Source organism: Leptinotarsa decemlineata, unplaced genomic scaffold (genome assembly GCF_025532065.1).
Source record: "Leptinotarsa decemlineata unplaced genomic scaffold, Ldec_3_MD MMD2_tig00026361_RagTag_RagTag, whole genome shotgun sequence".
Taxonomy (NCBI): domain Eukaryota; kingdom Metazoa; phylum Arthropoda; class Insecta; order Coleoptera; family Chrysomelidae; genus Leptinotarsa; species Leptinotarsa decemlineata.
Window position 1 is genome coordinate 3123043 of NW_027412704.1, and position 15311 is coordinate 3138353.

At 33.8% G+C, this 15311-nt stretch overlaps 1 protein-coding gene across 1 annotated transcript; it reads right to left on the reverse strand.

Moving 5' to 3' along the window:
- Nucleotides 1-1060: 1060 nt before the first annotated feature.
- LOC111517575 (uncharacterized) lies at nt 1061-14719 on the reverse strand. The gene is made up of 5 exons (XM_023173789.2): nt 14566-14719; nt 8214-8306; nt 7402-7549; nt 3376-3527; nt 1061-1452 (listed from the first exon to the last, which is right to left on the reverse strand). The coding sequence occupies exons 1-5, from the start codon at nt 14627-14629 to the stop codon at nt 1151-1153; spliced, it is 759 nt and encodes a 252-aa protein (XP_023029557.2). The 5' UTR covers nt 14630-14719; the 3' UTR covers nt 1061-1150.
- Nucleotides 14720-15311: the final 592 nt, after the last annotated feature.

Consider the following 15311-nt stretch of genomic DNA (forward strand, 5'->3'; position numbering starts at 1 on the left):
CAGAGGACCAAACTCAGCCTCATTTAGAGTTTCCACTTCCTTTTCTGTCGAAGCTTGACGGTTTTGCCGCGAGTCTTCCACCAAACTGCACAACTCCAGTTCTTGCACTGTCTGTTCATAGGAAACATTGATAATTCACTCAGGGTTTTTGATTGAGGAATTGTACCTAAACACGAAGCTGCATTTTTAGTGCTTCAGAAGTAATATTTGCAATATGGGGTTTGAATGACATTTTTGCGTCGACAGTGATTCATATATCTCTGATTGTGTTTTTTGTTTTAAGTTCTAATTGATTGATTTTATATGGCCGGTTGATGGGATTTTTGTTTCGGAAAAAAGTAAATTTTTGACATTTGTCTATATTTAATTGCAGTAGATTTATATCACACCAGTAAATCGTAGTGTAATAATTCTGTATCAGTTGTTTGTTTCAATAATTATTTAAATTCTTCCTTATCTGTTGAAGATACATTACATTGAATTTAAGTTCAACAATCAGTTTGAAAAAACACTTGAATGTCACATGATATTGTCGAAAGGTTTGATAAAATTTGTTCAGATTGCCGTGAAATTTGAATATTCATTTGATAAACCAGGAGATTTGTATTATATCTACTGATAGAGAATACTCAGCAGTTGATTTTTCAAATTCTAAGGTGTTTAATAATTGCAATAGGGTTTTTGAGTGAACAATAATTAATAGAAATCGAAATACAAACGATAACGAAGAAGAAAAACGCTTAGGTATGTTCGAATTTGTCCAATAGAAATTGGTTGAAGAATGGGAGACTAGGAACTTGAGAGCGAGGGTATTGAGAATGAAGTAATATTTATATGACAACACCTGCACCAGAATCGAAAGATGTTTTTGATCCATCTGTGAACCAACATCTATCTGCTCTGGATATATTTCCTTCTCCCGGAGGATCCAGCTCTCTCTACTCGGGAATAGTACTTTATAAGGCAGTTCGTAGTTGTTCATTGCATTGCTGAGTTTTATAGGATAAAACCCTGATCTTATTATTGGTTTTAGGATCACTGGGTAAAGAAAAACGAATAATTTCGCTGCATTTGTTATTTATTTTATACCTGTTAGAGTTACATGATTTTTTAAAACATCAATGAAACAGAGCGAATTGAATAAACTGGATCAGTGAATCAGTTCATCGATGGAAACACTACCGATTATTGCTTTTGCGTATTCTTTGAACATTCCTGCAAGGAAAGTTTCAACATATGGTTGTTGATTTGCTGTAATGTAAGGAGCATTGGCATTAATATATTCTCCAGTCCTCTTTGCCAGGTCAGGACGCGTTCCATTGTAAAGATTTTGATAATCGAAAGTGATGAAATCTAATGAAACCGAAACGTTGTATGAATCCACTCGGAGGTAAGATTTTCCATCTTGTTCATATTGAACTGATCTTATCTGGTGCAGAATCGTAGTGTTGTCTGAAAAATAGAAGAACATTAGTCAATTGCGAATGAATTTTCTGAAGGTGATAATAGAAATGTGCAGCTGCATGAGTACTCAGATATAATCGGGAAAAGGAAATAACTACAATAAAAACTCTTCATAAAGACGTGAAGAACATGATACAGAAACAAACTGAAAGATGAGGAGATAAGACATGAGTTTTGTCTCGAAACTTGTTACTTCTTGAACATATACTACAAAGTAAACAAGTGAGGATTTTTCCAGCGAAACATCTACAAACACAAGACTAGATAGACTTTACGCAATCATTCAATCCAGTGCTATTGTTTTGCTCACGAAGAGTATTCAACAAGAACAACAAGAATTCGGAACAATCCTCTTGTTATCCTAACGAGTATCAAGTAGACTTCAAAGCCTCCAGGAAATCGGTTGGAGGCAAAGATGATACATTCTTACGAAACTGCAGCTCCGTGAACAGGTGTTTGAGTTTGGTGAATAAGTAGGAAACATTCTCGTTCTTGTTTACCATTAAGACTTCGTTCTTGAAATTCTTCGTCATGAAACAACACTTGTAAAATGCTATTCATGTAGCAAGTGTTTCCTAAATTTCTAATCCAATTTTCTTCTCGAGAATTTCAGGACAACTCTCTACTGATTGAACATGTTTCACAGAATCTGTAAGTGTTTGTTTCAAAAAGGTTTTTATCTGAAAGAAACTTCTACGTATGCTCTATATATCTTTATAATGAGTTTATTATTGTGATTATTCTCTTTTTCCATTCTTTTGAAGTTTCCCACGTTTTTCGTACAATTGAAATAGTTTGAGTCTGGAAGTTTATATACTCTGTCAAACTGAAACTTTTTTTCATTGTGCAGAACTTTCGAGAAATATGATCTGATGAATATCAAAAAATGTTGACATCTGTCTCTTTCTGAGCATGGCATAATCGACGCTATATCTTTTCAAATAGATGAGATATTGATTTGAAACTGGTAAATAGAGTAGAGTTTGTGAAATATCGGGAACAAACTGAAATCGAGTTAAACCGAAAACTAGTTCATTCGTTTTCCGGTATTTTTTCGTTTTTTTTTTATCGGGTTAATCTGTTCTTCTCAAAAAATATACAAAACATCCATATGTATATAATAAATCACAAAAGTTCAGGTCCATGATATGTCATCTTCTACCTGGAAAGAAGTTGAAACCATAGACAGCATTTTAGAGGAGCTGAAGTCTTGTGAATATTATTTTTATACAGATGACAGATGACTCTCAGTTTCATTAATCTTGAGGAAGAAGTTGAAAACTAGAGCTCGAAGAAAGGAAATTCTGAGATTCAATTCAGCTCGGATAAAAAAAAATCAAGATTAATTTCATCATCAAATACATCAAAAGTAATATTAAGTTTCCCTGCCTACGAAAATATGATATTGGAACATTTTTTTCCATAATTATCTCCATGAAAGTATGTATAAACAGTATACGATTGGAGTAACTAGGTCTGACAAGATTCCTGATACTCAAAACTTTCTAGTCCTTTGTCTATATATCTCTATTTTTGTATCTATTTTTATCTTTTCTTCTCTTTTTATTTATTATTGTAGCATGCAAACCGTAACATTTTAAATTTTCAAATGTTTGGCGTTGGTAGAAAACCAGATGGGAATTGAAATGCACGATCAGAACCAAAGGCTATTTGCATGTCAAAACCAAAGTGTTCTTTCATATTGTGGAATTTTTTATTATTATTATTAACGAATAGTCAATGAATCATCATTATTAGTTTGTTTGCGATGTTTCTGTTCTATCGTAAAAAGAAATGATGACGAATATAGGAAAAGTCTGATTTTATTCATAGTTCCGAAACACTGCAGATCAAAATTTTTTTTATCGTGTGGAGAGACAAATTTTGGATTGTAAATTATCTCATACTCACATAATTCTTTGACGACCGGTCCGGAACCCCAAATTATATCTGGATCTCTGGTTTTATTGTACAATACTACTCCACTAGCAGCGTATACAGATTTTTGAACCACATGTGGAGAGAATGTTGTGAAATTCAGGGATAAAGTAGCTACATCGACACTGAAAAAATTTTTTCAATTAGCCTGATTTTCAATCAAACACAAGTGAATATTCGATGTGTTGTTAAAGTGAGAAGTGAATGTGATGTAGTTTTTATGAAACAGCTACATTTTGAATACCATCAACATTACTGAGTAGGTTAAACAGAAAACGTTGTTACTGTTGCTAATGACATATATAGACTACAGTTTCTATCACACAACTATCAGCTCTAACTTCATATGGTTTATGAACACTCCAAAATAGTGGGCAAACCGCGGACACGTGTTTCTGGCTATTGGCCTCATCAGCGCGGTGCAGCCAAGTGCAAAAATGGGCAACACATACGTACGAAGTCAACAACAGGAGCCGACCGCACATTTGTGGTTCCAGTCAGAAGACCCAGAATTCCATGAATTTTCATTTTTGATTTATATCATACACACTCAATAACATCTATATCTTTATTTATATCCTGGACCCGGATGTCACGCAGGTAGCTATAGCTGCCTACGTGGTCATGTCAGATGTAGCCTGGGAATTCTGGGTCTTCTGACTGGAACCACAAATGTGCGGTTGGCTCCTGTTGTTGACTCCGTACGTATGTGTTGCTTCCTATTTTCGGCAAACAAGTGTTGCCCATCTTTGCACTTGGCTGCACCGCGCTGATGAGACCAATAACCAGAAACACGTGTCCGCGGTTTGCCCACTATTTTGAAGTGTTGTGTCCATGAATTTTCATTCTTGATTTATATCATACACGCTCAATAACATCTATATCTTTATTTATATCCTGGACCCGGATGTCACGCAGTTAGCTATAGCTGTCTACGTGGTCATGTCAGATGTAGCCTGGAAATTCTGGGTCTTCTGACTGGAACCACAAATGTGCGGTTGGCTCCTGTTGTTGACTCCGTACGTATGTGTTGCTTCCTATTTTCGGCAAACAAGTGTTGCACATCTTTGCACTTGGCTGCACCGCGCTGATGAGGCCAATATTTATTTATATTAATCACATTATGCAGTTTCTTTGGCTTCAAAACACCTATAACTTCATCCCCTAGCACCTAACTTCAAAACACCTTTTCTCATTCAGATATTTCAAATTTCCCGCCAAAGAACTACTGACATTGTTGCAGGCCATTTTTCACACTCTTCAAAATTCAGTTGGTACAGGTATTTTTTCTGTAACATACTTCACTAATAGGGAAGCCCAAGCGGGGATTTCGGGATTTACTAAAGCGCGGCAGATTAATATACAGGGGGATACCTTGTACCTCAAATCAAATCAAATCAAAATATGCTTTATTACCCAAGATATAACAAACAAAACATTGGCAAAGTCTAGTAAAGTAAAACATGTATAAGGGACAATTAACAAATATAAACTGTAAAATAATGCTTAAACACCGGAACAGAGTATATGGACAGAACAATATTAAGTCCAGCTGAACAGCTACAAATATAAGTACATGAATTTATGAATATTAAGTAAACGTAAATATATAATTCTACATAATGAACATTGATAGCCATTTTGTGTTGGTTTCAATAACTTGTTTACACAAAGCTACATGTCAATTATTCGATAGAGCCTTGGTAGAATTCGTCCACACTATAATAGGGCCTCCCAACAAGGTATTCTTTCACTTTCTTTCTGAATTTCTTTCCATTATATATTCGCCTTAAATTAATGGGAAGGTGGTTAAATAACTTCTTGCTATTGAAAATAATAGAATTTTGTGTAAGGGCTAGAGAAGGTGTGGGAAGGGAAACGGAGTAAGACTGACGTGTACTATAAGTTGCGGTGTTCCCAAATTGATTTTTATATTTTTTGTGGATAAGACACACTGTTTCCAAAATAAAAAGACATACTAAGGTCAGAATTTTTTGCTTCACAAATAATGGGCGGCATGAATCCCTGTAGCTAGCCTTGCATAAATATCTGATGGCTCTTTTTTGTAGAGAGAATACCATATTGAAGCGAAATTTTGCACAATTTCCCCAGAAACAAATTCCATAACGTAAATAGGATTCAATTCGTGCAAAATAAACTGATCTTGTGATAGTAGTGTCCAACTCTCTTGCAACAACTCTCACTGCATGACATCCTGCTGCTAGTCTTTTACATAAGTAGTCGACATGGAAATCAAATTTTAGATTTTCATCAATGAAGAGCCCTAAAAATTTGTTTTTCTCCAAATTTTCAATTTTTACATTTTCCAAGTGTACTTCCCCTATGTTACATCTAAACGTGATCACCTTTGTTTTATCGTTGTTCAATGATAAGAGATTGGAATCACACCACTCTTTAACCGTTCTTATGTCGACGATGATTTGATCAAGTAAATTGGAGGATGTATTGCTATGCCAGAGGATAGTGGTGTCGTCAGCGAAACATGTGAATTTACCACTTATGTTAACATGGACCAAGTCATTGACATAAATGAGAAACCTGGTTAAGTACCTCCACCAAATATGAGCCCCATATATAAGGCCGTCTGTGAGTGATAAAGGATCAGATTAGTAAAAAAAAAATTGATCATCAGAAATTCTTGAGCTCGTCAGATCAAGGTAGGGTGAGTTAATTACCTGCTAAAAAGTGTATATTCCAGTAATCTGACAATTTGACAGTAACGTAATGAAAGGGGAGGGCAGCAAAGTTGTGAAAAAATAACGGCATTTCGACATTCTCGAGCGTAGCTATTTTTTTTATTTTGAAGGAAATGATTCAAGGATAACGAAAAATATATAATCTGACGATTTCCGCAAGTCGAAATAACAAAAATTCATCGATAAAATTTAATGCCTCTCCGAGTTTCTATTCCTCTATTCTCTATTCACTTTTTCTCTATCCATTACTCTCTCACTCCGTCCCCACTCTGAATTCCGTTGTCATGACGCTGTCACAGCTGATCACAGAGACTCGTTCGTGATGAAGATGAAGATGATGAAATAATTGAAATAATTGATGGATGTAGCCGTTACTACGTGGTAGGAAATCATAATGAAGAAAAGAGAAATGAAACTTTCTATGTTTTTTACTTACCACTTTTATTTCTAACTAGCGTTACTGCAGTTTCGTCCTATAAGGACATTTTTGAACTTATACAATATATTCGTTTGAAAATGTACTTATAAGACGAAACTGCAGTAACGTTAGTCACAAATAAAAGTGGTAAAAAACATGGAAAGTTTCATTTCTTTGTTCTTCATTAATTAATCAATTGATTAAAAAAAAATTTTTTTTGAGCACTTTAAAAAAAATATTTTTTTATAAATACAAGTATTCTATTCGAAAAACATACACTTATTTATTTGCATGCCATTTCCTGAGCTTTTCAATTAATTAAGTTCAATGAATTGAAAAATAAAATTGAAAAAAATATTGTTTTTGTCAGATTAAGCGAATCCCTTTAGATAATCGTCAGATTATGAGACAGCACGTCTAAAACATAAATAGGAACCATATATATCTTAATCTGACGCTCGAGTAAATCCCCATTTTGCATCGTGGGCTCCCCTGCTACAATAATTCCAATTTACATATTCTGCGATCATGAATCCATTATATCATCATATTTTAAGATATAAGACATAAGAATTGACAGCAGTCCATCTACTTCCAACGAGTCATATCAATAATGTGTTTTATATTTCAAATGTTTTAGCGCCTTATTATAATATAACCTCACTTTTCGTAAATACCAATCACACTTATTTTAATGTTTTCATCTGTACACCGATCGGGTTGCTAAAAGTCTAATGAAGTCTCGAAAGCTTGAATATAAAAAAGAGTTTCCATTTTCTCACGGGAAAATATTTGGAGTTATTGTGTGGAGTTAGTCTGATACTGTAACTCTTGAGTAGGTTTTTGTGAATATATTTGACTTACTGAGCATCCAGTATTTGGGAATTGTCGAATCCTGTGTGCGATAAATTCCAGAAGTATTCATCAAAATTGAAAACATCGTTTTTGGGGTGGTATTCACAGTAGGGGGAAAACACAGGTTCCGTTTTGATATCGATTGGGGATGAAATACCTGAAAATGTGAAGTTGCAGATTTGCAATTTTCCAAAAGATTGTAAAAATGAAATAAGATAATGACATGTAACAGTACATTTCTTTAATGTCCCCCCGCTTTTATTTTTTGAACGGGTCAACTCAAAAAGTTGGAATTTGGGATAATGAAATCGAAGCATACTTTATTTTGAAGTGAAATTGACAGATGAAACTTTCAAGATGGCGACTGGGCGCTATCTGGGAAAAAAATTAAATGGAAGTGGGTCTTGTGACACATCATTTTGAAGCTCCTGACGAATACTTCACAACCCTAGAATACGAAGTTAATATCTTCACCTACTACAAAATGGCGGAACATTTAATAATTTCCTGAAGACAAACACATTAATATCGATATTTCTAGATATATCCCTTTTTATCTGCCATTGACTTCAGAAAATTATTAAATGTTCCGCCATTTTGTAGTAGGTGAAGATATTGACTTCATATTCTAGGGTTGTGCAGCATTTATCAGGAGCTTCAAAAAGATAAGACCCTTTTTTCACTTCAAAATAAAGTATTCATGCATTAATCTCATTATCCCAAATTCCAATTTTTTAAGTTGACCCGTTCAAAAAATAAAAGGGGGGGCATTCAAGAAATGCACTGTATATGAGTAAATTTTTATGAATCCAAAAACTCACCTTCTGCTAACTTGGGCCAAGCGTCTCTAATAGCATTGAGAATGCATTCATCCAGGTTTGCATCGTCTTTTCCACAAATTTGAAAATCATCAGCTGCAATAAATATTACAAAATTTCAATAGAAAATTAAAAATATTACACTTATATATCAGATATTTTTGAATTAACTAATCATATATGACTCCGTAGAGATATTGATGATTCTTTAATAGGAATTATTTTGTCAGCAAAACCAGTTTATTGAATTTCAAGGTTTATTTGTTACTGCAAATCGTTGGTTATTGGTATACCTAAACGCTGATCCAAAAAGATAAAATATCTACTACATAATATTACTACACAATTCAGAAAACAATAAATAGAAAATGTTTCGAAGGAGGTTAGTTATTATATCAATCAATCAAACATTTATTGAATCAGTTTTCATTTACAATCACATTAGGCAAACATCATCATAAAATACTGGCTGATACAACAGGTCAAACTATTATAGAAAAACAAATACAAAGCATAACTTAAATAAAAATAAAATCACTAAGCTACAATCAAATTATGATTATGACTCAAGGAGAAACTCACCCACAGAGTAGTATGCTTTTTGCAATAGAAAAACCTTAAGCTTCCTTTTAAAGACATTGATGTTTGAGGACTTAATGTCATTACTGAGCTTATTATATAGTTTAATAGTACAATAAGTCACTTGATTTGGAGATAATTTTAGACAAACATTCTTCAGATATTCTATGTATTAGTGAGAGCTGGCTTAAATCACAAGAGTGTTCATCTTTTCAAATAACTGACTATAATTTAATCTCTTTTTTCTGTAGGGAGAAACGTATCAGGGGAGGGGTATGCATTTTTGCTAAAAAATCCTTGCAAGTAAATAACATTCCTATAGAAATTAGTATAGAGCAAGATATTGAGGTATGTGCATTAGCGTTAAACGGTAAGAATAAAACTATAATAATTTTATCGGTATATAGATCACCTCTTGGTAATACTTTAACTTTTTTTGATTCATTTGATCGATTACTTGTGATGTTGTATAGTAAGTATAAAAACTTAGAATTAATAGCTTGTGGTGACTTTAACATAGGTATGTTAAGGTCTACTAATGAGAGAACTGACTTCATAAATATAGTTGAGCAACATAACATCAGTGCTATTATAAGTGAACCTACTCGTATATGAGGTGATTCAGCAACTTGTATTGATAATATTTTGTCTACTTCTAATCCTATTAGTTACTCCATTAATCATTCCTATATATCTGATCACACTTTCCAGCTGGCAACTTTCTGCTATGATCAGGTTGACCATAACCAAGAAACTCACAAGAGATGTTTTAATGACTACAATATTGAGAAGTTTTCTAGTTTACTGCTGGAGACTGATTGGTCTTCAGTGTATGACTCAGTTGAAGCAAATTCTAAGTTTGATCCACTCCAGGTGGATAACTACTGAGTTGAGAGAAATCAGTAGAAGGTTAACCGAGTTATCTGAGCTGAACAAAGTATATAAAAATGGTTTATATCAGAGGGAATATCAGGAACTTAAAATAATATATCAGGATAAATTGAAACATGCTAAGAATACTAGCAATGATGATAGAATCTCTTCTGCTGATAATAAAGTGAAAGAATCCTGGAAAATCATCAAGGAATCCCAGACTGGTTATTCTGGCAATGCAAAACCTCGTCTAGAAAGTGCTGAAGATGGGGTCCTTCTTTCTGATGATTTTGCTATATGCAACCTTTTTAGTGAGTATTTTTCAACTGTTAGCAGTAGCATATCGAAACCTAATACTAAAAATATTAATTATATGTCATCTTCACATCAAAGTATTTTTTTATATCCAGCAACTAAGATGGAAATTGAACAAGTTATCAAAAAAGTTTGTAAGAAAAAATCGTCCGGTATTGATGAAATTCCTGGTCTTGTTATAAAAAACGTTGCCAATGTAATTTCTGAGCCTTTGACTCATATAGTTAACTCCACTTTCATAGAGGGGAGGTTTCCTGATATACTGAAAATGTCAAAGGTTTTGCCAATATATAAAAATAAGGGCTCGAGATCTGACTGTGCATCTTACAGGCCTATATCGCTACTTAGTCAGTTTTCTAAGATTATTGAATACTGTTTCTATCAAAGATTATATGATTACTTTGAATCATTTAGATTATTTTCTTCTAGTCAGAATGCTTATAGAAGAAACTCTTTTGTTATATCAGTTGTATAGGAGCCAGCATAATTGTCATCACCCAAGAATTATTTTCTTGATTTACAGTCTGGAAAATCGTAAACCATGTAGAACTTTCCAGTAAAATAAAAGTTCATTCGAATAGGTACTACTACGAGTAACTTAATATCAAGTCACAAAACCTTTACAGCATGTCACTACCTGAAACTAAACAAATTGAGACTTTAGTGTAGTGATATCTTCTTGGAAATGGCTTCAAAGTCGAAGCCGAAACGTCTGAAGCCCAGGTTGAATCGCGTTTGGTGTTTGTTGTTCGAAGTTTAGGCTACGACTTTGAAGCCATTTTCAAGAAGTTATGACTACCCCGAGGTTTCAATCTGCCTACTCCTCAGGTAGGGACACGCTGTAAGGGTTTTGTGACTTGACATCGGGGTCTCAATCTGCCACGTCTAAGCCTGGGAGTAGGCAGATTGATACCCTCGTAGAACATTCTTTTAGAACTAGTTATAAAAGTAATAAGAAAGAAATGAAATGAAATAGAACAGAATTGTCGAATCTACCAAAATAAATTTCATGGAATAACTAAACTCAAGTTATTTTTCGAAAGATGGAACTTATTACAGACGTATTTTAGAAACAACAATGGGTACAACTATTTTCCCAATAATTAGTGTTTTCATCTCGTTTCGAGTAAAAATTTCGAAATAGTAATCTCCCCCAACTACTTCCCGGCTACTACCACGCTGGATATTGAATTATATCCGAATGACATTTATGCAAGATATATCATAGAGGTTAGTCTCACAAATGGACCATGTCGAAATTATTCTAGTAGATCACAGACATACCGGTTTCGAGGAAGAGATACTTCGAGATTTATTTTCTTATACAGCGTGACTCACTGTCGATGGTAGGTTAGACGTTTCTGGAAAACGCAACGCATGATTTTTCTGAAAATTTCACCTCTCACATTTCCTTACCTGTTCTATCGATCTAAAATTGCCCTGAATATTAATACATTTTTGGAATCGCTCTGTTATTTTATTACTTTTTTGTTAATAATGTCCTATACCTATCTCTATCTGTTTTCGAGATAAAAAATAGTGCTAAATATGGTCCAAAACATAACCTTAATTGAAATTAAGTATCAATTCATGAAAAGTTGATATTTTGATGATAGTTTGGACAAACTCGAAATATTCAAATAACACCAAGAAATCGACTCCATGTCATACAGGGCGTGCTTAAATTACTATTATTTCCATTGTGCATAAAAGTAGTCGAAAGTTCATTTTTTCAAATGAAACCCCCTGTATATTACTCAATAAATTGAAAGATGATGAAAAATGCTTCAAGATGATATACATGTCCCTATATCTAAATCGTCAAGTTTTCTTAATAAAGCCGTTTTTGTGGAAAAATAGTTATTCACGTTTTACCTACAAGTGTTGAAAGTGGCATTTATTTTGTGAGTGGGGATTATTGCAAAACGAGCGTCAGCAAGTGGAGCGAACTCACGAGCAAAATAAAATCATTTTTAACAAATGTATCATACAAATTTTTTTGTATAACGTTACTGCTGATGATAAAAAAAATTATAGGGTCCATGGGATTTGAACACACGATCTTTGGATTACAAGGCATATGTTACAACTACATACGCCAACTCACGTTATTTTACGGAGAATTATTGGTTAGTCATGAAGGACTTTCTACAGTTGGACTGAATACTACTTCGTCATCGTCAGTAACTTCACAGGGATTTAATATTACCAATGGCACGAACTGCATGTGTGAACTTTTCTAAATGATTTTTTGGTAAGTGTTCTGATTTAAGTGTTTCTATCAAAGAGATTTTCAATAACAGTTGAACAAAAAATAATTTTTAAAGAATTTGATTTCTAGGTAGCCGTGGAAATATCAAGCTTATGACAGTTTGGTGACTTTTATAAGTAATTAATAAATGGTTATTGACGGTGTTTCAAAAAATCGCCAAAAATGAATGCAAATATTGATTATTCAAACGTAGTATATTTATTATACACTGACAGTGCGATCAAATCATTGCCAGAACTTGTAGAAAATCCAACCAAATGTATCCTGAATTAACACCAATGAACGAGAGGAAGTTTGCAAGATTACAAAATAATTTCCTTAACTATGGCTCCATGTTAAAAGCGCCTTCAACATTACCAAAATCTGCTACTTCAAATGAGAACAATACTGTTAATGTTTTGGCATATTTTTATGCATATCCAGAAGCGCAGTGCAGAAAAAGATTTAGGTGTATCACATGCTTCAGTACAACGAATTTTGAAAAATCACGGAATGCATCCGTATAAATTTACCAAAGTTCAAGCTCTAAAAGCAGAAGACTTCGAACGTAGAATGCATTTTTGTGAATCCCTTTTCATTCATACATAGGAAGATCGGGAATTTTTGTCAAAAATAATTTGGAGCGACGAATCAAAATTTACGAGGGATGGTATTTTCAATAGAAGGAATAAACATTTTTGGGCTGATCATAATCCTCATGTTACAAAAGAAATGGGTTTTCAAGAAAAATTTGACCTGAATGTTTTCTGTATTCTGAAGAACAATGAAATTAGCTTTGTTATTTATGAAGACACACTGAATGCAGAGCGATATCTCCAAATATCAAGGACGACTGTAACCGATTTTCTTGAAAATTTGCCTTCAGAGGAATATAGGAATTCGTGGTTTCAACTGGACGGAGCGCCAGCTCATTCCACCCAGGAAGTTTCCAGGAAACTTGACGAACTCTTCGACGATCGTTGGTTTAGGCGTTTAGGGCCGTGGGATTGGCCACCGAGATCACCCGATCTCACGCCACTTGACTTTTTTTATGGGGTGTTTTGAAAGAAAGGGTATACAGTACTCCAGTGCCTACCAAAGAAGAATTGCGACGGCGAATAGTGCGGAGTATTGAAGATCTGGATCCCCAGGAAATTGAAAAAGCAACCACAAGTCGCGTACAAATAACATTTTGAAGTGTTTAGAATGTAATTGACAACATTTTCAGCATTTATTGTGAAAATGTGATATTTTGTTTACAATTTTGTTATTTTGAATCATCCTATTCTGTTATTGTCTGTACTTTCACATGTTTTAGCCCACAAAATCCTACTTTTTACCTAGTACAGTTGTTCCCTGGAAACTTTGAGCCATAGTTAAGGAAATTATTTTGTAACCTTACAAATTTCCTCTCGTTCATTGGAATAATCGTTTGAATAATCGATATTTGCATTCATTTTGGAAGATGATTCGAAACACCGTCGATAACTCTTTGTAAATTACTTATAAAAGTAACCGAACTGCTATAAGCTTGATAATTCCACTGCTACCTGAATCCAAATTATAAAAAAAAAATTATGTTTCTAGAAGAAGCGACTTTATTGAGAAAAGTTGACGATTTAGGTATAGGGACATGATATATCATCTTGAAGTATTTTTCACCATCTTTCAATTTACTGAGTAATATACAGGGGGTTTCATTTGAAAAAATGAACTTTTGACTACTTTTATGCACAATGCAAATAATAGTAATTTTAGCACACCCTGTATGATATGGAGTCGATTTCTTGGTGTTATTTGAATATTTCGAGTTTATCCAAACCATCATCAAAATATCAACTTTTCATGAATTGAGAGTACTGATGTATTTAATTTCATTTAAGGCTATGTTTTGGACCATATTTAGCACAATTTATTTTTTATCTTGAAAACAGGTAGAGATAGTTATAGGACATTATTAACAAAAAAGTATTAAAATACTAGAGCGATTCCAAAAATGTATTAATATACGGGGTGTTCCATTAAAAAAAAAGTTGCTAGGACTTTTTGATGGAAGTGGCAACGCCGCAATACTGAAAATATTTTAGATCGATAGAACAGGTAAGGAAATGTGAGAGGTGAAATTTTCGGAAAAATCATGCTTTGCGTTTTCCAGAAACGTCTAACCTACCATCGACCGTGAGTCACGCGCTATACGTATGTATTTCTCCACGATACAGTCTTAGTTCAAAAAAGAGTACAAAACAAAAACGGATTCAGTTCTTTAAACAGTTCCAATAGAAAATTCACAAGGAAAAGTATAAAATATAAAATAATTTCTATTCAATTAGCACTTACGGAATACATAACCTCCAAAAGCTTGAGCGGACAAGAGAACGATTGCTGATACCAGAAGCTTCATCTTGGCTGGGTTCTGATGGCTCAGGCATTGAGAATCATGCTTTATATATCCGTTGAAATATTGAAATCTAACAAGTGCATCATGACTGAAGTGGGTTCAGAGATAATCGGGCACAATTGCCAAAAATAATTTTATCACTCAAGTACTCGAATAAATAAAAGCAAAATCGAATAAAGCACAAAATATTTCCTTAGAAACAAAAGGTTCAAGGATACAAATTGAAGAATTTTTGATTCTGTAAGACTGATTGAACGAATTTTTCATTTATTTTTTCTTATAACTCATATACAGGGGGTTTCAAATTCTATCCTCACCATTGGGATCTTGGAAACTATGAGAGATACGAATTTGCGCTTCATTACCTGACTAACAATATGCCGTCGAGAAAGTTCTGAAATTCCTAGTATATACAGAGATATCCGGAAAAAACAGAAATTTCGGAAAATGATTTTAATTTTTTTCTGGCTTTATTTTTCGAAGAATTCGAAAATAAATTGCACTTCCACATTGCCACTTTTTCTCTGCTACATAATGGTGTTTTCGTCTTTCGGCCACCATCATTAACTTATTTTTTTTGGCGCTACATTGGATTTTTTCTGTTTTGAATAGAACCGGATTTTACCTTTTCAATGATGTATCATATCATCACTGGAGATATGGAGATATTAGGACATCGAAAATG